General features: G+C 45.9%; 1 protein-coding gene across 2 annotated transcripts in view; it reads left to right on the top strand.

Annotated features, from left to right (window-relative positions):
• The first annotated feature begins 6,489 nt into the window (after positions 1-6,489).
• The window catches only part of TMEM255A (transmembrane protein 255A), a 47,290-nt gene continuing 26,742 nt past the window's right edge, over positions 6,490-27,037 (top strand). For both annotated transcript variants that reach the window (XM_068533283.1, XM_068533284.1), the window contains exons 1-4: positions 6,490-6,640; positions 13,199-13,341; positions 22,025-22,087; positions 24,284-24,373. In XM_068533283.1, the coding sequence (XP_068389384.1) occupies positions 6,583-6,640; positions 13,199-13,341; positions 22,025-22,087; positions 24,284-24,373 (354 nt within the window). In that variant the 5' untranslated portion in view covers positions 6,490-6,582. The remainder of the gene's footprint in view (positions 6,641-13,198; positions 13,342-22,024; positions 22,088-24,283; positions 24,374-27,037) is intronic.

Below are 27,037 nucleotides of genomic sequence, written 5' to 3'. Positions count from 1 at the left end.
ATGTGAATAATAATACATTCTCACTGAATATATTTGAAAGGTACAGAAAAGTATAAAGAAGAAGGTAGTCGCCTGTATTTCCACCTCCCAGAGGTAACTACAGTGCATGTTTATGACTTTCCTTCTAGGCATTTTTCTGTGCATGTATATGCAATTTGAAACAAAATCAGGATCAAGCTATACATGCAGTTCTTAACCTATGTATTCGCTCATTATTATGGATATTTCTATGTCCTTAACATTTGAAAACCCAATTTTAATAGCTATATAATATGTGCATCATATGGCTGTGGTATCATCTGGTTAATCATTCCCCTAAATTTGGGCATTTCAGGGGTTTTTTACCCCAATTTTTCTCCTTATTATAAATAACATTGCCATGGTCATCCTTGCACATAAATCTTAGTCCAGATTTCTCTTTCCTTAGTACAGGTTCCCAGAAGTGGAATTACTGGGTCACAGAGTGTAAACATTTTTAAAGGCTCTGTGGAGCAGTTTGAACTGGGAGCAAATCTATTGCTTCCCGGAAACTACTGAACACAGAAATCCTCTCCAGTCAAACCTGAAAAAAGCAGTTGGACATACACGCCCCTGCCCACGACAATGCCACATCTAATTAGGTGTTTAATGAATGTTATTTGATGGGGATAAAGGAAAAGGATGTACTGAGCTCTGTAATTAATTAGAGGAAAGAAACAAGGCAGTTACAGCTTCACTGAATCCTATTCGACGATCCCCACCAACCACCATCTCTGGCAGGTAAACCAGGGCATCCAAACGGTGAAACCCACCAAATGATCCCCCAACCCATTCCTGTGGGTTTGAGGCCACTCAACATCATCTCCTGCCCTTTTTTCCTGATTGTAAAGCAGCACATATGGTGAATTTTTCTGTATGGAGTTTTTCCTTCAATAAATAGTTTACAGTATAAAATATGTTAATTTTGTTTACTCACTGATCTCGCTCTAACCTTAACATTTTGTGATTATTAACCTGTCACATTTATTCTAAAATTCAAAAAAGCATAATCTAGCCTTTTTGAATATCAAGATTTCCCTAGTGTATTCATTGCTGCATGCATTATTGTTCTCTGTTTTATGCCTTCAAATTAGGAAAATGTGAAATTCTGTGGGGAAAAAAACACTGATTTGAAAAAGAAACTACCTTCTTTCTGTAGGAAGAAACAGGTTGTTTGTTCTTCAGAACTTTCCTATCAAGAACTTACTAGAAGTATGTATACCTGTATCATTTTTTATGCTTTTGGTAATGTTTCCAAACCACATACTTTGAAATCACAATCATTTCTTTATATTCATTTTCATATAATTCTCTTGATACTCTTCATCACACATTAGTGATCAGAAGCGAGATGTAATTTCTATTTCCTGCCCATAAGAGCTAAGTAGGTATTGTAATATAAGTTGAAGGGGGTTTTATTGTGCAAGGATGAACTACTGTTGGGTTTGACTGATTGAAGATGAACTTTGATGTGGCATATTGGAACGCTACTAAATGCAACTTACAATGCCTAACAAAAAATATATTATTTTATTATTGAGAAAATTTACTTTTTAAAAGGAGTATTTAACTCTCAAAACAAACAAAAGGAAAAGTATACATGGAGAACAAAATCAGGAAAGATGCACTCCAATCCGTAAATTGTTGTTATCTCTGGGGAGTAGAATTGTGGGGAGAGGGTAATTTGCTGCATCATGCATCTCTGCAGTTTGGAGAATATTTACAGTGTCATGTTTTATTTCAGTAAGCAGAAAAAAGCAATGGATAAAAAGTGCCATATATTCAACAAGTATTTAAGTCCCTACTATGTACCAGGCGTAACTAAGTGATCACTATAGAAATTTTGAAAGCTGCATAAAAAAGAAGACTTTGGGTATGTGCAACGGAGAACAGTAATGAATACAAGAAAACAACTGAGCAGTTGGCAGTTTCTAAGGTACTTGTGGACTGTGGTGTGTCGTTGCCTGCCTTCTGGGCCTGCCCTCCACCTCTGGCTCCTATATCTGTGGTTCCCACTGGATGCCTAGTGCCCAGCTGAACTCTAAGCTGGCTTCTTGACTGGCCCTTCCGGTCGCTGACTGTAACCAGGTGTGTCTTAAGTGCTAAAACATCTCTTTTGCAAGGTAAAGCCTAGAGGGCGCGAGGCCCCAGCTACTTTCACATGCTGATGGTGGGAATGTACTTTGCTACAAATATTTTGGAGGACAATTTGGCAATATCTATTAAAAACCTTAAATATATTCGGATGATAAAAATCAGAATAGTGGTTACGTTCTAGGAGGGTTATTGGCTGGGAAGGGGGCTCAAGGGAGCCATCAGGGATGTTGGAAAGGTTCAACATCTTGATCTGGGTGGTGGTTACAGGAGTATAGTTATGTAGAAACTCATCGATATGTACACTTAAGGCCTGTGCACTTTACTGTATGTTGATAAAAATGTTTTAATTGGGAAATATATTTGAAACGTTTGAACCAACAAGTCCACGGTAACATCGTAGCCAATGGAAATAAGGATGCAAATATTTAGTTCATTGTGTTATTTATAATGGTGAAAAATTAGAAACCTCTAAAACATCCCATACCAGGGAATGATAAATAAATGATGTTCCATCCGTTTAAAATCATGTTATCAAAAATTTTGTATTGGTATTGGAAAACACTTATTTATGATATAGTGTTTGGTAACTGAAGCAGGTCACAGAATAGGAAGAAAACAGTAACAAGTAAAGACAAGTACCAGCTTTATTCCCTGGTGCTGTGGCGATTTTCCTGGTACTCAAAGAAAATGCCCAGCTGATGGTGAGAACTAGTCAAGCTTCGTGAGCAAAATAACACCATCAACCATGGCTCTCCTCTGATTCAGCTCTTTGTGGTGCAGGCACTGGGTACTAGGCATTGACCTAAGGTAGCCTGGTGGGCACAACTCCAGCCTCAATTAGGGATGTTTGGACTCTTTCAGGTTCTCCATTATTCTGAAGCTCCTTTCTATCCTTGGTCAACTCAAGTCTGGAGCTGAGAGGTAGGTGGTGGTAACCACGGTGGAGAGGGAATGGTTAGGATGTAAACAGGTATGTGTGTGTATGCGTGTCTGTGCATTTGTGAATATTTATGCAGCCACTATTTCATATATGCATGAATGCATGTATGTTTGTGTACACATGTAGACATGATCCCTCTAGTTTGCATGCCCATATTTGGAATCAGGAAGGTACTACGGTATTTTGAGCAGTCAAACTGATCATCAAAATAAGGGAGTGATGGAGTGCTATGACTATTCCCAGGGCGAACATATTAGAGGCAGAGCGCCATCTGGCATTTTTCTAGTGGTCTGAAGGCTTCTGGGGAGCGCGCTCATCATTGGTTTGAAGAAGACGGAGAGAAGCAGGCTGCAGCCCCATTGGCAAACATTTCCTCATGCTATAAAACAGTTTGCAACCTAGGGCAACATTGTATGCTTGATTAAGCTTGCAATGAAAAGGATTCATTTTAAGCCATTTTAATAATTTCTTTTTTATCAAAAACTAATCAAGCAGTTTTACAGTAGCCTTCATTAGCATGAAAGACCCGTTTCTTCATCTAGGTGGCTTGCCTATTGGTAAATTTTACTATGAGCTGATTTATGTATAAAACCCACAAGTGTTCTGACATGAAGAAAATCAGAATAGAGCCCATGAAAATTCGCCTCTTGCTTTTTAATTGTCCAGCTCATTCAGAGTTAAAATAAACTTTCTTTTGGAGGAAAGGGGGTCTCTGTGCCAGGCTCAGTTGAAATGTTCTGTGGGTTTTTTTCCCCAAGTTCCCCTTCTAGTTCCTCCCCTTATCCCAGATCCTCTGACCAAACAAGCACAGCATCTCTGGGGAGAAGACTGCTACTACTCTCTGAGCTGCCGCAGCTGCTGCTATTGTCACTGCTACTGGTCTCAAAGTCATTTTTAACTTGACTGAGAGCCTGCTGTGTTCCAAGTCCCATACGGTACCCCGAGAGACAGTATGAAGGAAATGTACAGTATGCAGTTCTTTGAAATAGCTAGCTCCTCTAGTATTTTTTAAAATAGTGTTTCATTTTCACGCCAGATTCAGGAATACAGATGTTGCGTAAAGCAAGGCTCACCTCCATTAAGGGCACCTCCCCAGTTTACGGCTTTGATTATAAAGGTCAGATTACATACGCCTTCTGTGTCAATTATCCTGTAACGTGCTTCTCTCTAAAGTGAAAAGTCCTCATTATACGCATCGAAACGAGCATAGTAACAAGTTTCTATCTGGCTTCTTTAGGGATCTCTAGCTGTATGGTTGCTATTGGGGGGCCCAAATCCCCGAAGAAGGTGTGAAGCTGTCTTTTCCAGCCTGTATAAAAACCTCTTCAAGGCTACTTTCACAGAAACAAAATCAGTTAATTATGAAGTACTCCTGAGAAATCAGTGCTGGTTGCAGGAGTTCTTCGCATTAAATATATGAGATATTTAGAGTGGGGGAAGGAAGAGACTAGTAAACAGAACTGGAGACAAACATGGCAAGAGTGTACATATGGGGTTTCTCTCTGCCTTTGTGGAGTTTATGGAGACTGATACATAAGCCAAACATGCTTAAGACACACACCCCTGCAATAGTGGGCATCTTGTCTCTATCTAGGGCATGTATCACAGATTTCTAAACTGCATCTATAGTGTACAGCTGCTAATAATACCTGACATGGCCTTCAGCGTGGCCCCTGGGGTGCCCTGAGTTCTTTACAAAGGGCTTCCTTTTCAACCTTCAGGAAGCTTCTTTTCTTCCTTCGGAAGATGGGAAAGGGCAGGGGCCCTCGGTTCCATTTCCTGGATAAGGAAACGAAGCCTCGCAGTAGATTAGCAAGCCAGAGCTGGAAAGAACCAAGTACTCTTCTTCATCCCACCAACTCTCAGGAGTGTTTTATACTTGATTTGGGGATGTTTTGAGGGTGCACATGGAGAGAGGGTTGCAGCAGTCATCAGGGGGAGGTGGTTGGAAGGAGACCTGGCAAGCAGAACCTGGGACCTCTCACTGGGGCAGAATGAGTGCCTTCAAACAGGTGAATTCTCTGCAATGCCAGGCCCGCAGGGTTGAGTTTCCAGAAGGAGCTGGAGCCCACTGCTCTCCCCTTCCTCACCTTCCTCCTCCCTTGGCCACCAGCCAGATATCTTGGGGTACTCCAAGGAGGCCTCATCCTGTTCAACACTTTTGGGGACATCAGAACCACCCTCTGGGCCAACAACGTAGTGATTCCAGCCCAGTATCCTAATGGGGTCTGGGAGGATGGGTTGGGGAAGGACTTGGTTGTTCTCCAAGATCAGGAACATTCCTACCACATCCCCAGTTTCCCTTAGCAATGCACAGTGGGTCTGTCAGCCATGACTTTCTCACTCTTTCCAAGGCTACTTGTGTTTTCATCCTATTTCACCTCTTGGGGCTAATGAATTCCTCAGGTTTTCAATATACTAGATAGAGTAGCATTTCTCTACTAGCTGCCGTAGCAGGAAGAGCGCTGAGCTGGGAGTCCAACAGATCTAGGTTCAAATCCCACCTCTGTCACGTACTAGCTGAGTGAGAACAGGAAATTTTCATCCCTTCTCTGAGACTCAGTTTCTTCATCTATAAAATGGGGTTATCGATACCTCTTCTTCCTGTCTTGCATGGCTGCTGTGACGAGAAAATGAGATCCTTAACATAAAAGCACCTTGAACAAAAGCACAAACTCGGGTGCTGATGCAGAGTCATATTTGCTTTAGCTGAATCTCCTTCTAGCTCTTAGGGGGCTATTGGTTCTAGAATTCTCAGATCTGGTGAATAAGGCTGTGTTCCCTTGCTCCATCTCTGCATAATGTTATACACTCTAGTCACATCCCTTCCCAGCCTTCATCTTTCTAGACTAAAGAGTCTGCATTTGTTTAATCTATCTTCATATGGCAGCCCCCTCCACCCTCCCCCATCCCCTTGATTATAGAGTGGCCCTTCTCTGGATCATCTCCAGCTCCATTATGTCATTCTGGAAGCACTAAGACCAAACCTGCACAAATGTGTGTGTGTGTGTGTGTGTGTGTGTGTGTGTTCTCAGCTCTGAACCTCTTACTCTGCCCCCTCCCCAATTATAAATCCTAGAACAGGGTGCTAGCGCAAGACCCTCGCTCCAAACTACAGAGGAGACCGGTCAGCCCCAGGTTGTAGCCTCCCCCTCTTTCTCTACGCAGTCCTGGCCCCAAGGGGCTAAAACGGCTCCCTGTCTGGCTTGGGAGGCTGGGAGGTGGATAACTAGGATGGGGGGGCCGAGGGGGAGGGAGGAGGGGGGTCTTGCGCAAGCGCACGTCGCTGCTCGGACCGCCAATGCTGCTGCCTCCCGGAGCTGAGGGAGGCAGGAGACGAGGGAGGGAGAAGAGGGGAAGGGAGGGGGAGGCGGCACTTGGGCTGCAGCTCGCAACCAGAGGCAGTCTCTCTCAGCTCTCGGGAGGGACGGGGAGCGGCAGCGCGGAGTAGGATGCTCTGCGGGGCGCCCTGAGCCTGGGGCGCGTGAAGCAGCTTCGGGGGCCGGGGCCACAGGGCAGCTTTCACCATGCATCAGTCCCTGACTCAGCAGCGGTCCAGCGACATGTCCCTGCCGGATTCCATGGGTAAGTCTAGCCGCCCTGCCTAGGGGCGGCGGCGGCAAGGGGTGAGTGCGCTGCCCCCTGGACTGCGAGCGCCCCGGCCGCCCCGAGAGCCAGGGAGCGGGAAGCGGGGCGAGGGAGGGGGGTCCGCGCGCCCCAGCGTCGGGGTCCCGGACCCGAGCCCCAGGGGAGCGGCCCGGCGGGGGCGGGGACGACGCGCGGAGATGCGAGCGCCCAGCTTGCGTCGGAGTATCCCTGCCCCGGAGTGCGGGTGTGTGCGTGTTTGTGTGCGTGTGCCGACAGTCTTGCAGCCGGTGGTAAATCCCAGCTGTCTGGGGATCAAAACACTTCCCTGCAACCTGCGCCTTCGCTTTCCATTAGACGCTCCCTCTTTGCAAAGTCCCCGTCACTTCTAAGAGCTCACGACTAACGAGAATTAGAAGAAGAAGGGTCCTCGCCCCCTCCCAACTCTGTCGAAGCTGCCCTGAAATTCAGAGCTGCGGTGGGGGGAGGCCTGACTTGCACCTCGCTGATGGGGGGTTTGCGCAACCCTGGGGGATGGGCGGCGGGGGGTGGGGAGAAGAAAGGGGGGGCTGGCAGGAGGGGAATTCCTGAGGAATCACTCAAGACAGCCCAGCCCTGCCGTCTGCAGCGGCAGGATCAACATTCCTCGAATTCGATTCCTATTTTGCTCCAAATGCCCGGAATTGTGCGTGAGTGTGAAAAAAGAGGGGGAACGACGAGTGAGAGCGCGAGAAAGAAAGCGAGCGCGAGCCCGCGCGTCTTCTGAAGTCGCGCTTTTCCTCTCAGGGTGGAAGGGAGGGGGAGGGGGGAAACCCACTAGCCTGATTTGGTTCAACACCTTTCCTCATGAAAAGCGGGGGACAGCTGCCTCCAGGCACCAACTTGGCTGCCCCTGGAAGCTGCTTTTTGGTAGTTACAAACAAACAAAAACCCCAGTCCCACTCAGCGGTTAGGCACCTTCCCAAGTACTATGATTTCACTGGGCGGAGAAATTAATTTGGAGCCCAGGAGAGCGGGAGGGGATTGTCAAACCATGATCCCACCTAACCTTAAAATTCGCCTCGGATACACTTTAACCAAATCGAACTCTCTCTTTCCAACATACTTTACATTCTGCAAAACCCCTCCGTCCCGAATTCTTGCCATCCAGTCCGCTCAGGTCTTCTCCGAAGAATTTGCGGGAACATCGAGGGGAGGGGGCGGGGAGGGGTTTGAACCCGCTACGTGAGCTCCCTACTGCCTGCAAAAGACCCCGTCTCAACAGAATTCGTTCACCGGAGGGGCCCCAGAAAGTGTTATCTCCTGGATGGTGGAAAGATCCGTATTTCCAGTGGTTTTGCATATTCAGTATAAGAATTTGCTCTTTTTTTATTTTTAAGGGCGTAGTTATTTGCAACGTGGTACAAATGAGGCCAAGGACTCGGGTCCGAATCCAGAACCCAGCAGTACCAGCCCCCCCCCCCAGCTCTCTCTCCCCAACACACGCGCGCACACACACACACGCGCACACACGCGCACAAGCACACGCACACAGAATGCACTCCTCACCTTGGCCAGCTGTGGCGCCAACGCAGCCCTGGCTCCCCGACGCCAGGCCGGTGCGCGAGGGAGGGCTGGGTGGAAGAGTACGAGGTTTCGGCCGCGCGCATCCCCGCAGTGGGCCACAACCGCCCGCAAACCCGGCCGCCCGCGCCCGCCCGTCTGCCCGTGCGGGAGTGGGCAGGTTAGGGACCCCGGGCGTAGAGCGTTGCTCCTTGGCACCCTGCTCTGTGGGTTGGGGAACGAGATGAAGAGAGTTCTTTCTTGGGCTCCCAGGGGCCCTCAGCCAATCATGCGTTTCCCGAAAGATCTGCGCAACAAGAAGATGAGTGGGCTTCGCCCAGCCCAGACTCGACACTGAGGGGAAAGAATCACAGATCCCGTATGGACGCGCGAGCCCTCTCCACGCAGCCCGCTTTGTAAAGTGCGCAGACCGAGGGCACTAGCAAATTCCCCAGTCGAGTGGTAACCCTGGGTTTCCAGAGTTTGGACAGGGGAGTCTCCCCGGAGTTCCCTGGCGCTGGTCCCGCACAGCCCAGGCCTGAATCAGCGTCTAGGCTAGTTAGGAGCTACTCCCACTTAACTCAGCTCTGGCAACGCCACCTTCCCTTGCATGGGGGGAAGGGAAGTAGAGGTGGGTGGGTTAGTGTTTCAGCCTCCAAGGGCAGCATTTCTGAGGGGATTCCCTCTACTGGCAGGACACAACCGCAGCCAAAACAATAAAATATAAAACACACGGACACACACTGCACCAAGGTGCCTGCACTCTACGCTTGCTGGCTGGCTGGGGCGGAGCAGGCACGTGGCTGGTAATTTGACTCCGGCGCCCCTTCACCCCCTCCCAGCTACCCCCATCTCCCTTTTGGCAACACCGCCCCCAGGCGCTAAGGCACCTCTACTACAGCGGGGCTCTCCTTCCCTTGCAAGTAACATATTTGTGATTCACCGGTGGCCTTGGATGTCTCCGGTCAAAGAATTGCCCAAAGGGGGGGATTTCAGCACCTTTAAGGAAATGTTTGGGAGACTGGCAGAGCCTTGAGGCTCTTGTGTGGGCAGCCACCTGTTTCCACCGATGCTCAAGGCTGGGACTTCTGGGACCCTCCCTGTATGGCAAAGCTGACTCAGGTAAGCAAATCCGAATCGGTTCAAAGATCAGCCCGAAGAATTAGCCAGTCAGCAACAACATAGTGCACAGGACAGGATACTGGGCCTCCATCCTTGCTGCACTCTGACAGAGATTACACACCTTATAATCAAGGGGTGGAATCAAGAACAGGTACTAGGTAGAAAAACAAGTGAGCAGAGACAATCATCCTACCTTCTGGCAACCCACACCTTGGTTCCTGTCAGATACATAATCCTGGAACTGGTGGACATCATATGGGTTGTGGACCAGACCCACAATTACAACTGTAATTGTAGCAGTTATAATTAATATACTTACTGAGTGACGTATCTAGGAACTCAGGGACATGAAATAATGAGTGATTAGAGTGAGCTTGATCAAGAAAAACTTCTCGGAGGAGGTGAATTTTGAGAAGGTTTCAGAAGAAGGGAGGGACTCAAATTCAAAGACCGCAGTGCAGGTGGGGCTCTGACCAGGGAGGGGACTCGGAGGAGGGAGAAGCTGGCTGTATTGGGAAGGGTGGAGACAGCAAATAATTGGGCCCTTCTAGAGCAGAGCATCCTGGTCATCACGAATCTGGGGTGGAGGAGGGGCACTGCAGAGAGGGAGGGCTGCAGTAGTTCTGCAGGGAGGCTGCTGGGGGCGGAGGGGGGCAGGCAGTGCCAGTGACGGGATTCAGACTCTCCCACTGCTGTTGGTTGCAGGGCTGGCTGTTGTTGTCTAAACAGAAAGATACTGGGCGCCAGGTGGACAGGCTAGTGAGAGCCATTGGGGTTGTGACACTAGTTGGCCAGAAAACTTTTAGATCTGGGGAGCCCTTGGGTGTACCCTATTGTAAAAAACCAATTCCATGAGCGTAGCCCATATTTATTCTTACAGTTCCCCCCTACAGCCTTTTTGATTAGAAAGGAAGTGATTCTGAGATGTTGACTCTTATTTATTCAACAAGTATTGACTGCTCACTAGGTATCAGACACTGTGATGGGCACTGTTTTCACATACCTGCTGCTTTATTGAAGTACCTCATGGTGTCCGAGGTTTTTTTGATATGTTGATTTACTAAACAAAATTGGAATAAGATGTTCCTGTGTTTACGGGAACATCTAAGGCAGGCCCCGAATTGTACCCTAATAAGAACAGAACTCTACTTCTCCCTTCTTAAATAGAACAACAGCCAGGAAAATGTCCTAAGTAGACATAGACAAAAGCAGCTAAAAGAGCTGCTTTTTGGGAGCCTGGGCCACACCTTTAGAGGACAGGTGCATCTTGCTCTAAGTAGATGTGACTTTTCAGTCAAATTGACACTAAAGATAAATGGAAGGGGTGATTCTTCACTTTTCAAAGGGATTCACCCTGGGGTTCCTCAAAATGGTCAACTCCCCAAGTGCAGCTAGAAGTAATTTCATTTTACACAATTTTAGTCCTTAGAGTGTAAAATAAGGGGTGACTTGGGGGAGGATGTGAGGGGACAGAGAATAGATATTCAACCTAGTGATGGGAGAGTTTTCTTAGGAATTTTATCCCAAACTAATCCTATCTGGAGGCAAGGCCCCTGTGGAGCTGCAGGATCTCTGCCTGGGTTTCTCAACTGACTGGATTTTCAATTCAGGTTCCAAAGCAGGAAAAAAAAAATAGATTTTTCAAATGACACCATGTGGTTTGCTGAGTCACTTTTCTGACCTGGCTCCTGTTCTTTTAAGAGTTAGAGTGGTATTTGCAAAGGAGACCCAAGAGCTGTGAATAAGATCAAAAGCCAGTTGGCCGGGAAGGAGCAGGCGAGTGATACCCCGAATTTAGAAACACTGTATACACACACTCCCCCACATCTAGTCTCTAAGGTGACATGTTTTCCCTGTGAGGTGTTGAGACACTTTTGTGTGCCACAAAGATACCCTTGTTTCCAGATGTTCCCTCACTCTCTTTGGCCAGTTTGGGGTCGGGGAGGGCTAAGATGGTGTAGAAATGCAGACAGGGATGGGGGGCGATGTCGGTAAGTTTATGTTAGAGCCCCTCTGTGGAGCCAACTGGCAGATTCACTGAGAACTGGCTATCATCAAATGGACTTAGGGATCCTGGTTTGGAGGCTCATTTAAGGTCCCTCGAAATCTAGAGGAGGGGTAACTAACCTTCAGATAAACAGAAGAAATAAATCCTGCTCCTCCCCCGCCAACCCTTCGCAGTCTGTGTCTCCCTGCTCTGCTCCTCTGTTTACCAGCAGTCAGCTCCCCATCTGCATCCCAAATAGCCCTCTCACACAAAGGGCCCTGATGTCACAGGTGTCTCCAGCGGTCCCGTTGTTTTTCCCCCTGGAGGCTGGACTCAGGCCCCCCAGGAGAGGAGCCTCGTTTCCCAATTCACTTTACCTCTCCTCCCAGGGTGCGATATGGCGCTTTAGTCTGTGGGTGCCTCCAAACGCTCAAGCCACTTCTACATTTCGATGTAAAATGGTCTTGGAATAGTACCGTATTAGAAATGACCCTGATGAGTCACGGCCCTCACTTTCGAGGCTGACGTCAGGGGAGAGACCGCCAGCCCCTCCCACCTCCCTTGGAGCCTTGGGCAGGGACCGCACTGGGAGAGATGAGATGGATGGTGGGGCTCACCCAGGGTGGCACTCCTGATGCTCTTCTTCCCTCGAGGAGGGGGCATCTGCTGGGGGCTGCAGAGCCAGCCACAGTGCCTCCCTCTCAGCACCATCAGGCCTCCTGGGTCTCCCTGGTTTTCTCGCCTCCCTCCCCCTTCCTTCATCCCCTCTCCCCTCCCTCCCAGTGGTGCAGTCTGGGCGGCTTCAAAGGCAGCTGCTTCCTGAGGCTGCAGCGAGGCCTCCCAGAATGACGGGGTCCTGCGATCAGTCCCAAGTGGCCTCTTTAGGCCCATAAATGACAGCCAAGCCACCTGAGTGGGCAACTCTGTCATAAGGCTCCCCACTAGAGAACTGGACTCTCATAGCAAGTCCCCCAGTTGCTTATTTTTATGAGAACTCCTAGGTGGTAACTCATCCCTGGTATTTTCTGTTGAGAACCCCCCCCCCAGAAAAAACGCACGCAGAGTGTTGAGCAGTGCTTCATTCCTTAGGAAAAAAAAATTAAATTCAAAAGCAAGTCTAGATACCATTTTTCTATCTGACTTAATAAGCCTGTTTTCGAAAAAAAATATTGGTTTGCACTATCATGTCCGATAAGCACTGAGTGGGAGAATGGGTTTCTCATCATTTGTATTTATGTCACCCTCACATAAGCCTAAACGGTGTAAGTTATAATCCTCCCCATCTACCTCCCCCGATACATATCTTTGTGGACTAATGGCCTCCAAACACTTACTTTATTACACGCATTTGTTATGTGGCAAATCTTGCCAACACACCATTTTTAAAGTTTATACATGAGGTGGCAAATGTCAGAAATAAATGAAAAAAAAAATCCCAGTACCTGGCTTGGTTCTGATATTTACACTGAAAATGAAATTTCATATCTCCAGCTTATGAAAAAACCCTTTTTAGTTGCATATTGGCCTTAAAATATTTTCATTTAATATCTCCGCAGTATACTTTCCATCTATCATGTACCTTATAATTTGGCTTAAAAAAGAAACACTTCACTAAGTGGGTATGATACATCTTTTATCGAATGTGTTTAGTTTTGTTTTTATGTAACTGGTACAATTTCTTCTGTTGTTTATTTTCAAACTGGAAACGTATATACATTATTGTAAACGTAACACCTGATGACTGCAAAAATCTAAAGCTCCATCCCTTCCCCATAATCCCACTTCCCAGAGATAACCCCAGTTACGAGTTGAAGTAGGAAAGAAAAACCTTCCTAGTGATTTTTTTCTGTAAGTCCATCCCTTCTCCAGCCAAAATGAGCAATTTCAGTTTCTCTGTGTGCTTTCAGGAGCCTTTAATCGGAGGAAACGAAACTCCATCTATGTCACCGTGACTTTGCTTATTGTGTCCGTGTTAATTCTCACGGTGGGCCTCGCCGCAACCACCAGGACCCAGAATGTGACTGTTGGAGGTTATTACCCGGGAGTTATTGTGAGTATCAAAGGCATAGGTAGGTCTCAGTAGCTTGCTGGCTACAGACATTTGGTTCTACTCTGATGGTTTTCAATTCTGTTTGAGTTTCCGTGTTTGCTCAGTTTTCCTCCTTTATATATCTCTACCTTTATATAGAGAAACAGCTCTGGGCTGGTTTCGAAGAGCACTGAACTAAGACTCAGAAGAATCCCAGCTCCATCCCTAACTAGCAGTGTGATCCTGAGCAAGTCATCTCACTCTTTAGGACCTCAGTTTTCTGGTCTAGGACATGTTACTAATTAGCAGTGTTAACCTTAGGCTGAGGTCCTTTCCTCTCTGGGCATCTGCTTTCCTATATATATAATAGGGGTCACCTGACCTTACCTGAAATCTGAGGACCCTTGCAGCTTGACAGTCTGTGACGCACAGCACTGATCTCCAAAGTCATCCTGCCCTCCTCTCAGGAAAAATATGTGGAATGTTTACTCCTCAAATATGTGTATTTATTCATTTACAAATTATATGCATATTCATAAAACATACAAAAATGGAAGTTCAAAAATTAGATTAAAATGAAATACACTTTAATTTTTAATATCTTCATACTAACACTAACTAAAATTTCAAGGAGTGATATGCATTTCGCATGAAATCTCATTAAAGATAGTGGCTGTAAGTCGTTATTTCAAATAGCTTACTAGATAATTTTGAATATTTTGGGCTTTCTTCTCAGATATGAACAGATTGTCATGGGCATCGTTGTTTGTTTTTTTAAAATAATTAATTAATTAATTAATGGCTGTGTTGGGTCTTCGTTTCTGTGCGAGGGCTTTCTCTAGTTGCGGCAAGCGGGGGCCACTCTTCATCGCGGTGCGCGGGCCTCTCATTATCGCGGCCTCTCTTGTTGCGGAGCACAGGCTCCAGACACGCAGGCTCAGTAATTGTGGCCCACGGGCCCAGTTGCTCTGCGGCACATGGGATCTTCCCAGACCAGGGCTCGAACCCGTGTCCCCTGCATTGGCAGGCAGATTCTCAACCACTGCGCCACCAGGGAAGCCCATCATTGTGTGTGTGTGTGTGTGTGTTTTAATAAATTTATTTATTTATTTATTTATAGCTGTGTTGGGTCTTCGTTTCTGTGCGAGGGCTTTCTCTAGTTGTGGCGAGCGGAGGCCACTCTTCATCGCGGTGTGCGGGCCTCTCACTATCGCGGCCTCTCTTGTTGCGGAGCACAGGCTCCAGCCGCGCAGGCTCAGTAGTTGTGGCTCACGGGCCCAGTTGCTCCGCGGCATGTGGGATCTTCCCAGACCAGGTCTCGAACCCGTGTCCCCTGCATTGGCAGGCAGATTCTCACCCACTGCACCACCAGGGAAGCCCCATCATTGTTTTTTTAATGTGATCTCACAGTGTGGCTGACAAAGAGCTCACCCTGAGAGTTCCAAGGGTCAGCTCTGTCATTTTCTCGCTGTGTTACGTTATTAGGGTCATCTTCAACTCATGGTTTATCAACAGGAGTCTTTCCAAACTCCTTGTCCATTTTCTTGGGACTAGTTTAGTGAAGACTAGATAAGACTATCCGGGCACACGTAAACTGCCCCACCACCAACCCTTTGCTGCTTGGAGCCTGCCCTCCTCCATAACGATAGCTCTCGCCTTGTCACCTGACATTCACACCGAGGGAGGGCGCCAGTGACAGTCTGTTCATTGAGTATCTGTAACGCGTAATTTCTTTCTTATTCTTTTAGATAAACAAAAAATAGGAAACAAGAGTTCAAATAGTTTCTTTCCATACTTCAGTGGATTGTTTTACCCATCCCCGGGCTGCATGCAATCCACTCTGGAAAGCGCTGAACTCTTTGCATACAAAACCTCATTTTATATCAAATCATCACGTTGTATATGAAATGAAATGAAATATATACCATTTTATTTGCCAATTATACCTCAATATAATTGAGGAAAAAAGAAAAGAAAAAGAAAACCAAACAAAAACCTCATTTGGATCTACACACACTGTTATTGAACCCTAAAACCTAACTCTAGAGGTTGGATCGTATTTTGAATATCAACTAAATGACTTCCCAATTGTAACTGCTAGAGAGCGGGAAGGAAGGTTAGGATGGGTTTTTGTTGTTGTTTACATTTTAGGTTATCAGGGAGGGCAGACGGCTTTGTTGCTGTTGTTTTGTTTCTTTTCTTTTTTACTCTTTTTTTGGAGTGGGGGGTGTTGGAAAGAGAAGCAAAGGAAGGGGAAGGGATTAAAGATGGATGCCTTTGACAAACCGGCGCCGTGAGTGACCAAGCCTGACGCCTGTTGCCTAGGTCACCGATTCCGCAGTCAGCCTTCTCAATAGCCCTAGCAGGAGCCGGGGCCTGACACGGGGGCCCAGCTGCTGAAGGCCGCCCGCCCTTCCCGGGAAGTTCCTTCGCAGCTCTTGAGCCGAGCCGAGGGCAGGTGTCCCACAGACACCGTCTGGTGCCCTCTGCTAAGCATGTGATGTGAGAACTCACCCGGTCCACTTCCTGTGGTGAGGCAAGAAAACCAGTCATCAGCAGACTTGGCTTTTATTTTTAAACACAAGAGGGGCGGGGGACAGAGGAAGGGGGTTAAGATTGCATTTTGGTGGCTTGGGAAAGCAATTTATAGGGTCTGCGTGACTTCGTGGGCTTCAGGTAGCTGCATTTAGTAAAAGGTTTCTGACTGATGAGCAAATGCTCAAGCCAAGATTCAGACTCTCCCTGGGTGAGAGGAAGGTATTTTCCATGTCACTTAAGAGTAGCAACTACTATTCATGAACGGTGCCTCTGAACCTTCTCTGTAGAATATCTGCCTGTGGGTGGCTGGGTTGGAATACATTAACAAAGGAAGGAGGGCGCGTGATTGTTGTTACTGGAGTACCTGACGTTCAGCTAGCACTGGAAGTTGAAGCAGTGGGGGCGTGTGTCTGTGCGTGTGCGTCTGGCTAAGAGCTAATATGGAAATGTTAATAGGAGAGCCAGCCCTAGCAGTGTGCCCTATGGTTTAACCTTAATTTTTTTGCTTTTATAGTTCCTGTAGATTGTTTCTTTAAAATGGGTTTTAATTATAGGAAGTGAAGGGGGGAAGACTGCAGATTGAAGAGCAGAAAAATCCATTTGAGTTGATAGGTCAGATCATGTTATAACAAATACAATAAACAACTCATACCTCTGAAACAATAAGTGCTGAGAATCCAGATTTATCCGGGACTGGGGCGCTTTCACTAATTGAATAGTTTGGTTATTAGAGAGGTATTATATAAACTCTAAGCCAGTGGTTTCCCCACCTTGGTGTGTATTTTAATAAACACCCCAGGGGAGTCTAATTCAGGTGGGTCGGCAACCACCTGGAGAACTAAAACACAATAAACAAAGTACGCTTGCAATAAAACCAGAATGAGCAAAATGTGGCATTTTCAGATTCCACACTATCAAATTGGTCAGTTTGAATATAAAGACCATTGTATAGATTTGTGGGAAAATGTCAGGTTATTTGGAACTTTGCTGTTTTAGGACTCTGGTTAAATGTGTACACGAGAATTTAAAATTTTAAAACAAACAAATTGGGGAGCAGTTACTAGATTTAAAGACGACTTAAAGACTACTTACCATACAATTCATTTAAATATTGAGATCTCAGGCACTGAAAAATATAATCGTGTTTGCATAACTCTAAGTCATGCAAAACTTTTCTGAGCCATCTTTATTTTGCCAAACGAGATGCCCTTGTACAGTGAGGTGTATTATGATAGGGTGTTAGCTACTCTACCTGAGCTAGAATGTGGTATCATCATCCTAAGACATGTATGCAACAGGCATCTTTAAAGATGTGCTCATCTGTACAGGCTAAAATGTAAATTTTTTAAAAAATTAAAACCAACACAGAAAGACAAAGTGGCTTAGGATTTTTACTGTCCTCGAATGTTCAAGACATAGTCCGTTCCAGAAGAGTTCCAGTGAGCTTTCTACTCTGGAGGCCTAAAAAAAGCCAAGAGCCTCAGTTGTATGAAGATGGAAAAGGCAGGGGAGAGAGCCAGCTCCTTCTCTATAGCTCTCTAACCTTACATCCAGGAGAACGAGGCCTCTACATGTGTTTCCCATGCAACCCACAAGATGGAGTTGGCCACCTGATCAGTGCTGAAAGCCTTTCACTCTAGAACCTTCTCCCCCAGCTGTTATACTGCTAGGGCCCACACCAGCCTGGGTTTTCTTTCAGGAAAGAAACCAGGAGCTTCTGTCCCCTCTCCCAGGCGGGGGAAGGGGGGGGGGTCCAGTTAATTGAAAATTATATCAGAGTTGCCATGGGGTAGTAGGAGGCAGAGACAACAGGGGTCATTCAAAACAGTCAATAGGCCAGAAACCTTCTCTAGTCCAGCGTGGCTTCAGCTTCACACGTGAAGACTCTTGATAAATCCAGCAAAGTTTTGACTAACTTGAATGTTCAGGAAATAGAAGGAGGTCTGGATAGTGGGATTTTGTGGTTTATTGTGAATTAGGCAGAAATTTTTTCTACCTCTTGTTGAAAATGTTTCTAAAATATAAGCTCATTCTAAGATAAAGTTCCTAGCATAGTAAGTACATTTCAGAGATGACACTTGAGTCTTGATTTGCTAGATAAGACTAACCTTCATTGGCTTCCTGTTGCCTCCTTAGCATTGTCATTCAAAGCTCTCTGAAGATGCCCTTGGCCTGGTCTCCCACACCTTTCTTTTACCAAAATTGTCAATTCACAGTCCCCTGAACGTGACTTGGGCTGGAACAGCCTCCCTGTGCTCTCTCTCTCTGTTTATCCAAATGCTCTGTCCTATTCCAACTTAAAGACACAGCTGGGACATTTCTCAGCTACTGGGATCCACAGTGGTGTCTACCATCTTTGAACTCCCTACCGTAGATTTCCTTCCACTCATAGTTCTTGGGAAATAGTCACATTCTGCTTTGTGGGATGTTGGGCTATATTCTCATTTAGCTTTGTTTATACAGGTCCACAATCCCTTTTCTGAACCCTTGGGTCAGATGTGTTTGCAAATTTAGACTGTTTTGTTTCGTTTTAAATTTCAGAAAGATAATAGAGTGCATATATCATATATTATCTAACATCCCAGTGGGGTCTTGAGATATACCCCATAATCAAGCACCTTCATCTTTCTACAATAAACTGTGAATTTTTACACTAAGTAGATAAACATTATAAAATAACCTCACGTCAGTTCAAGGTCAGGTTTTGCCACCAAGTTAGTTACCAAAAACCCTTTTGGTTTTAAGAGCTTTGTTGATTTCAGGATTACAGAAAGGGATTGTGGACCCATTATCTAGTTACAGCTCCTCGAGGCTGAGTCTCGTTGGTCTTGGTATCATACCCCACCCCGCTTCCTGGCCTCCAGATCACAGGTCTAGCAGAGTAGATGTCCAATTAATACTTGTTGAATGATTAATCCATTTGCACCTCAGTCCCAGTGGATGGGAATAGGCATAAATTATAGGGTGCAGCCTAAAAAGAGCTCTTGAATCTGAGTTCTAATGATTTGCCTTTTTTTCTTCTACAAGTGGAGGGCAGCCAAAACAAAGCAAACTGGTTATTTGTTCAGGTAATGGGGAGTCAAGATGGAGTTCCAAAGGTCTGAACATTCCATGATTCCGGGCAGTTCTCGAGCGAGGACCACAGAGCTTACCTTTCTGAGGCCTCAGGAGAGCAAACAGTTGATTAGAAGCAGCTGCCCATTTTCAGGAAATTCTGTTGATTTTTCCTTCTTTACTTTCACCCCCTCAGCTCTTCCTCAAATAGGACTTCTCACTCCATCCTTACAGGGAACTTCTTCCCTGGGGGGCAGCGGTGAAGGTCACTATTCTGCTAACACTGACCACAAATACAGCAAAGTGTGGCTGGAAGAACACCAGCTGTTAGGGAATCTGAGGGCTCGTCCTGGCCCTGCCGTGAACTTGCTGTAAGAGGGGACGAGTCCATACAATTCTCTAGGCCTCCGTTTTGCTATCTATCAAATGGGAATGATATGAGCTCCACCGAACTCCCTAACATGACTGTGACCAAGGTAGAGGGCAAGCGCTTCTTTAAATTCAAATGCTTTTCAAATGTAAGGTAGTTTTAGTGATACTGGTGACTTAGTTCATAAACCTGTCATCCAGATGAATGAATTCTTCCAGCGAGGACTCAGTTGATATTAGTTCCCCACCTGGTGAACTCTACCTGTCTTTGACCCCATTTATCCCCTCTGTGAAATCTGAGAACGACCATGTATATGTATTTAGCAGCCTACCTTATGCAGGTCACGCTACGTACATACCTTATCTCATTTAATCCTCACAGCAGTCCTGTGTGGTCAGGACCATTATGATTCCCATTTAATAGATGAGGAAACCGAAGCACAGAGTGGTTAAAGAACTAGCCCAAGGTCACACAGTTTATAAGTAGCAGCGCCAAGGATATAATACAAAATGAATTATTCTCTGCTCCTTCAGCACTTTGTTTCTACCTCGCCTGTGGTCCTTAAGTCACAGTCTGTCTCTCCCTCACTAGACTATGCACTCCTGCAGGGTAGGGGCCATGTCATTTATTTATCTCCCAAAAGTACTCAGTGAGTGTTAGAAAATGGAATGAGTTGGAGTGGAATAGAAATGGAATGGAAGGAAAGGGGAGGGAACTGGATGAAGTAACTGGTTGGCCTGGGATTTCCAGTCCCAGAGCACCTTGTCTTTCCAGCCAATTCCATGAGGCTTCAGGCCACCTCTTCCGGTCACTGCCATCAGAGAGTTATTTGAGAGTGTCAGGAAGAGCGAGTGTCTTTGCTTCCCGTCTTAAGGCAAAGACTGCTGTTGAGGCTCAGAAGAACATTCAGTGAATATCTGTGGAAACAGATGAACTGCTCAGTGAAAGGACTTATTTTCCATGTAAGAAACTGCCCTCTGACTTTCTTTCAGTCTCCACAAATGGCCCAGAGTGTCATAAGCACAGGCTATTCATGGAGTTCTTCCTGAAAAATAAAAGCTGTGCAACATATTGGGAGGGGAGATAAGACAGAATACGAAACTCTTATGAAATAGAGCAAATAATGATAGCATTTACCAGCTCAAATCAGGTTAGAGCTGCCCCAAAGTTAAATGTCTTTAAAAATAGTAATAATAATCACTAGAACAAGAACTCGTATTTACTGAGTACTTACTGTGTGCCAGGCCCTGTGCAAAGTTCTTTGACTGTATTATCCTGGCTAATCCTTACAAAAATCCTATAAGACAGCTACTACTATGGTCCCCATTTTCCAGATAAGGAAACTGAGGTTTAGAGAGGTCAGTCAGTTTGTTCAAGTCACACAGCCATGAGTGGAAGAGCTGGGGTTAGAAGCCAGGCTAGTCTGATGACCAGGTTTTAATCACTATACTTCATCACAACACATTTTAATTACATTTCAAATAAGACCAGGCGGGAGACAGACATAGTTTAACCGCTGAGTGAGGATGTTCCCAGTAGAGTCTGGGATGGCATGGGTTACACCTTCATGCTCTTCAGCTTCTATTTCTCGAGAGGGGTTGCTGGCCAAGTGGCCCTGCAGAATGAGTCCTTGGAAATTTGTATTCACTCCTTCCCTTCATTCTCTTTCATGCTTGGGTTTCTGAGGCAGGCACCCAGTCCCCCTACACTGCCCCACCAGGCTCCTGCCCAGCCCTTGGGTCCATTAGATTTCCAAGACTTGGTGTAAGGCTTGGGGGCCTCAGACTGAAAGAGATGTCCCTGTGAGCCAAGGTAAGGCGGCAGATGGAAAGCCAGATCCTTAGTGAGGCTCAAGAGAAATGTAACTACATTGCTGGACTTGTGTTAAGATTTATTGGTCCATTCCCACCACTTTTTACTTCTTCCACTTTCACCCCTGACAGCAGCCATCGGTTAGTGATCATTTTCAGCTGCGAATGGCAGACTCAATCCACTAATGGCAGAACTGAGAGCAAAGTGTAATCTGCTACCCCGAGCCATCATCCCAGCCGCTTAGACGGGGAAATTGTTTTTCAGGGTTTTACACTGCCATTTCTATTCACCCTTTAATGAATGCTTTCTGTCCATAAATGAAGCAGAGATGGAAGAAGAGGTGAATAAGTGCTAACATAAATTGCAGTGGGTCAACCACAAATACAGGCTTTCAAAAAAAATAGTTCTTTTTTTTTTTAAGTCTAGGTTAAGGTGCTTGCTGATTGCTAAAGTACTTCCTGGGTTTGATTAGTGTGCCTGATGCATCAAAAATCGCTATTTCAAACCTTTATTTTGTAATTCATGCATCAGGATAGAAGGTCTCTTTTCAAAGAAAAGATAAAGATCAGAATATCATGCGTGCTTTTCACCATTATCCGTCTCTTACTGACTCACCAGTCACATGCTAGGTAATGGATATTGAAATTGATATAAGCAGGCTCTGAAAAGCTATGGTTGACTTTTACTTTTAGCTTCTGGGCGCACGAGTTTCTTTTTAGGTGTGATTCATATCTACGAGGAAAAATTGGCAAATGGTGGGAGAAATACTTTTCTTACTCATACTGTATTTGTGTGAGTAACAGCTGCACGGGTTTAGCATCTGTACCCCGGGTATTTTCTGTTATCCTGAATTGTATCCCAGGGGTGGAATGACCGTGTGGTCAGGCTAACCATCTTCCCACGTGCTATCTGTGCCATGTTGCTTTGCAGCTCGGCTTTGGATCATTCCTTGGAATCATCGGATCAAACCTCGTGGAGAACAAACGGCAGATGGTAAGTTTTCATCGCTGTAGAATCAAATTCTTCATCTGAAAAAGCTCAACATTTCTGTGGATAAGTGACACATTTCTTAAGGTTGCCCAAATTGTGCCACAAAAGAAACAGCTACTTTACTTTTCTCCTAAGCCTCCGGGGAACTTGTTTTAAAGTGACCCTGTGGTATGGGACTTGTTCTCACCCTGCCTGGTGTTCCCTCAGTGGCCCAGCTAGTCTCCTTAAGTCACAGGGATGGAATAATCTGGATCTTGCCTTTTGCTTTTCTCCTCATTCGCAAAGGAGTGCGCCAGCCTATCCAGTCAGGCCAATTGTCCTCGCATCGGATGCCTTTGCTTCTTTGATTCCTGCTGCTGCAGCCCTGGCTCACTGGTGACCCTCACACCTTCCTCTCTGATGCATAATCTTGGAGGGGAGTTTTCGCAGAGGGTTCCTGCCTTTTAGGAGATTCCAATCTAGGGGACTTTAATTAACAGAACAAATATATTTAGGGCGCAAGACGACGAAATGAAATTACGAAGCCAACCTCAAGTATTCCCATTACCCATACATAGTTCAAAGCTAAGTATGTGTAAGGTTGAGAGGAAGGGTACGCATATAACAGGAGGTAAAACTCACAAAGTTCTATGTCCGAATGGGGGCCCGCAAGGGCAGGCTGTTGTATTTTCCTGCTTCAGGCTGAGAAGGGTTCCTAGAGGGCAAGAGAAGATGGTACAGACCGAATTGCAAGCATATTGCAGTTTTATGGGCTTGTAAATCAAGATGCCTGGTGAGTGGTCAGATGGTGGACTGATTAGGCTTCCCCGTACAAGTCACTGTGGCATCTAGACTGATGCTAGGGTCTATTTAACAGCAAGTTTAATCAGATAACGTAATAGCTCCAGGGACAGGGAACTCTAACCATGTGTTCTCCCCCCAGCAATGTAGGGAATCGCCCTCAGGGGGGTTCTAATAGTTCTCTTCTTCCATTTCACCTGGGCTCTTCGCTGCCAGTTGTGTTTGCACTTTGGGTTTAAATTATTCAAAATGACAAGGGAGCTCTAATTGTAGAGCTGATCATCGCATAGCTGATAATGCCAATTTCATGACATCTTTCATCCATTATTTACCAACTCTCTGTAGTGCTGTGAAGTGAGATTTATGGGGCGAGGTTTCTGAACAACTTCCAAAGGAGATCAGTATTACCTTCTAGCCTGTGAGATGGGAGGCTAGCCTCTGAGATGGGAGGCCACCTTAGGGTGGCCTTGACTTTGATTTCCTCCTTCTCCCTGGGGAGCAGCTTAATGCCATGCTATTTCTCTACTTTACCCCCCAAACACCTCAAAGAGGGTGTTTTGAGGGTCAACACGGGCAGACGGTGGGCTTAGGCAGTACCTATCCCTGCCCCTGGTTACGCCTTGAAACACCTACCTCCACGTTGGGTTGTGGTATCGCCCTTGTAATGGAAGACAAATTATTAGGAAAATTTCTGTTATCTAACACGATAGGAGAAGAGGGCAGTCTGGTTCCAGCAAACATTTCTCTTACTTGAATTTTTTCGTATGTACCACAGGATGGTGGTACACAGAGTTGATCAATTTCAGAGACTTCAACCCTTGTAAAATGTCTTTGGCACCTAAGCCGTAATAAGTTGAGTGTTCTCTTTCTTCAGTGGTGCAGGGCCATGTAGGGTTGTGCAGGGCCTCAGAATCATCCCTTCTTCATCATTGCCCACCATGAGGGCTTGGGAAGAACACTGGACTAGGGGTTGGTGGGCACAGGCTCTTCCATAGACTGGATAGTGACCTTGGACACACCACTTCCCCTCTCTGAGCCTCCAATTCCACAATAAATAAAATAGGGGGTGGGACTTCATGATGTCAAAGGTCTAACATTTTTCTGAGTCTGAGAATGGAAGAGCCATGCAGTCTAATTCCTCAGCCTCCTCTTCCTTGGGCGCTCATAGACTCATGGAGTGAATTTCTTAGCTTGCCCTGAAAATGTAAGAAGTGCTTCAATGGCCCCTTCTCCGCGTCCCCCTCCCCCTGCTCCCACTCATGCTGCGTGACTGAAAAGGGCATTCACACTTCACACGGGGTGGCAGGCCAGAGTTCTGCTTTGGCTGGCGGTCTCTTGGGGATCGCCTTGTCTCCAGAAGCAGCTAGAGTGGAAGGCTAACAGACACTTTTGCTTTGTCCCCCACCCCTACTCCCACAGCTGGTGGCTTCCATCGTCTTTATCAGCTTTGGTGTGATTGCAGCCTTTTGTTGTGCCATAGTCGATGGGGTCTTCGCTGCCAGACACATTGTGAGTATTTTTAGTCCTGGGTTAAAGTAAATGGGCAATACAACAAGGCTTCATCGAGTGTGTGTGTGCTGGGTGTGTGCTAAGGGCTGTGAGGGGTACAGGAGAGGGAGGTGACATCACCGGCCTCAAGGAGGTGATGTCAAAATGAGGACATCCCTGGACACACATGGGCATCTAGAGAAATTGGTCTAAGCTGGGCATATAAACTCTAAGTGCCCAAGTGGTTTACCTTGGATCAGAGCAGGCTTCCCAGTGGTGGAGGGGTTGGAGCTAAGCCTTTGTTGACATGTGGGTGAGATTTGGAAAAGTCAGAGACAAGGGCCAGGGGACTGGCTTGGAATTGGTGTTGGGAGTGAGGAGGTAGGGAGAGAGCCGCAGGAAGCCACATGACTTCCTGAGAGCCTTGGAGGTGGCAGTAGCTGACCTCCCCCACCTCCAACAGTGACAAGAGCAGCCCATGAGGACAGACACCTTTTCTAGGATACCTGAACTTCGCTGTCTTCACGGCTGGAGAGGAGTGATGTGATTGGGATCCGGAGAAAGCCCCGGAGCTGGAAGTCTCCAAAACGAGCCCAGTCCTGGAGCTGAGGCGCCAAATGCTTCCTGTTCTGGAGAAGCTGTGCCTCGAGTAAGGCTACTTTACTCCTGAAACCCAAACCTGTGCTCCTTCTTGGAGAAGCCTGGGATTCGGGTCCTTCCCACAGGGCTCCCTGCAGGAGCCCTCACCCCTCGGTCGGCGCTTTCCATCTCTTACGATTCCAGATATCTGGCCTAGGGCCGCCTTCTCCATTGGGCTCAGTAGACAACAGTGCCTGTGACCCATGGACTTTCAGGGTCCCAGAAAAATATGATCATTTCTTTTCAAGTCAGAGGAAAAATGATGAACTTTTAGGCCAAAAAAAAAGTTTTCACACATAATAGAAATTTGTCTTTATACCAATGCAGTCATAAGATATAATCAAAATAAATGAAATATCATTTTCAACAATTTTTAATGGAGGAAGCTGTCCACAAAAGGCAAAAGTCCCAGGGAGGTCATAGTATAGCCCTGATCTGGCCCACAAACCCAAATCGAGAGCAAGCCAAGCAGCTTACTGAACTGCCACAAAAACCTCAGATACTCATTTTTTCCCCCAAGTGAACCAACATTGAAAATGAAAACATCCTATGAACTAGTTGGAATTATATGTTTTCTAAAACAATTGAATTAGAGAAAAATTGTATTATCAGAATATTGTGTGGATCAATCATATTTTATTCCATTTCAGTCGTTGGCTAATAGTGCAGGTCATCCTGAAGGAGTGTCCTGGGTATGGATGGATCTGGGAAAGGATGATTTGCAACATTATTATTTCAATCCCAACTTGCTCTTGGACTCTCCTCCTAGACATAAGAGTCAGTCCCTCATTTGCCAAGATTAGTGGAATTCCTATGGTCAGTGCTGGCATGTCAGGAGATAATTGCTGGGCAGGGGGAAAAGTATGGGATGGAAGAGAGAAGCTTTTTGCCCAGTTTTCTTTAGGAGTCAGGAATATGTCGGCCCCTATATCAGACTCATCCCTTTTGAGTTTAGCTGAGAGAGCCATCTTTTTCTTCATCTTTTTCTTTTTCAAAAGGCAGGTGACACAACAGGAACTTGTAACATCCACTATCCTACCACCCTAACATAGCAATTCTATTACGTATGCAATTTTTGCATATTACCCTCTGAGTATATACCTATTTTTGTAGCATGCTTGTAGACAATCATAGTATGTGTGCTATTTTGTTTCAACAGGCGCCATCAGGCAATAACAATAATTCCTTGTTTTTGTGTAGTGAATTTAGTGTTTCAATATGCCTTAACATCTATTATCTCATTTGAGACCCACAGCAATCCTGTGAGATATGTAGGGCAGGTGTTATTATCCCCATTTGACAAGCACTCTTCACTCTGAGGCAGTCTCCATGGCAACGTAGGCCTAGTGGCCAAGAAGCCTGCAGTAGATTTTCATGGCATCATGAGCTAAAATGGCTTCCTCCTTTTCCCTCCTCCTCCCACTCCTAATGTTTTTTTTTTAAACATCTTTATTGAGATACAGTTCACGTCCCATATAATTTACCCATCTGAAGTATATAATTCAGTGGCGTTTAGTACATTCACAGGTATGTGCAAACTATCACGTCAATTCTAGAAGATTTTTCTCATCCCCCAAACAACCCCATACCCTTTAGCTATCACTTCCCTATTCCCCCTGTTCCCCCAAGTCCTAGGCAACCACTAATCTACCTTCTCTATAGATTTCCCTATATTAATTAACATTTCCTGTTAATGGCATCATATCATACGTAGTCTTTTGCAACCTGACTTTTTTTACTTAGTATAATGTTTTCCAGATTTATCCATATTGTAGCATGTATTTTGGTTATCCATTCACAAGTTGATGGACATTTGGGTTGTTTCCACCTCTTGGCTGTTATCAATAATGCTGCTATAAACATTTGTGTTCAAGTTTCTATGTGGACATATGTTTTCATTTCCTTTGAGTATATACCTATGATTGGAAGTACTGGGTCATATGGTAACTACGTTTAACCTTTTGATGAACTGCCAATTTTCCAAAGTGACTGCACCGTTTTACATTCGCACTGGAAGTATCTGAGTGTGCCAGTCTCTCCACATCC

This window comes from Eschrichtius robustus, chromosome X (genome assembly GCF_028021215.1).
Source record: "Eschrichtius robustus isolate mEscRob2 chromosome X, mEscRob2.pri, whole genome shotgun sequence".
Lineage (NCBI taxonomy): Eukaryota > Metazoa > Chordata > Mammalia > Artiodactyla > Eschrichtiidae > Eschrichtius > Eschrichtius robustus.
This window is presented reverse-complemented; position numbering and strand designations above follow the sequence as displayed.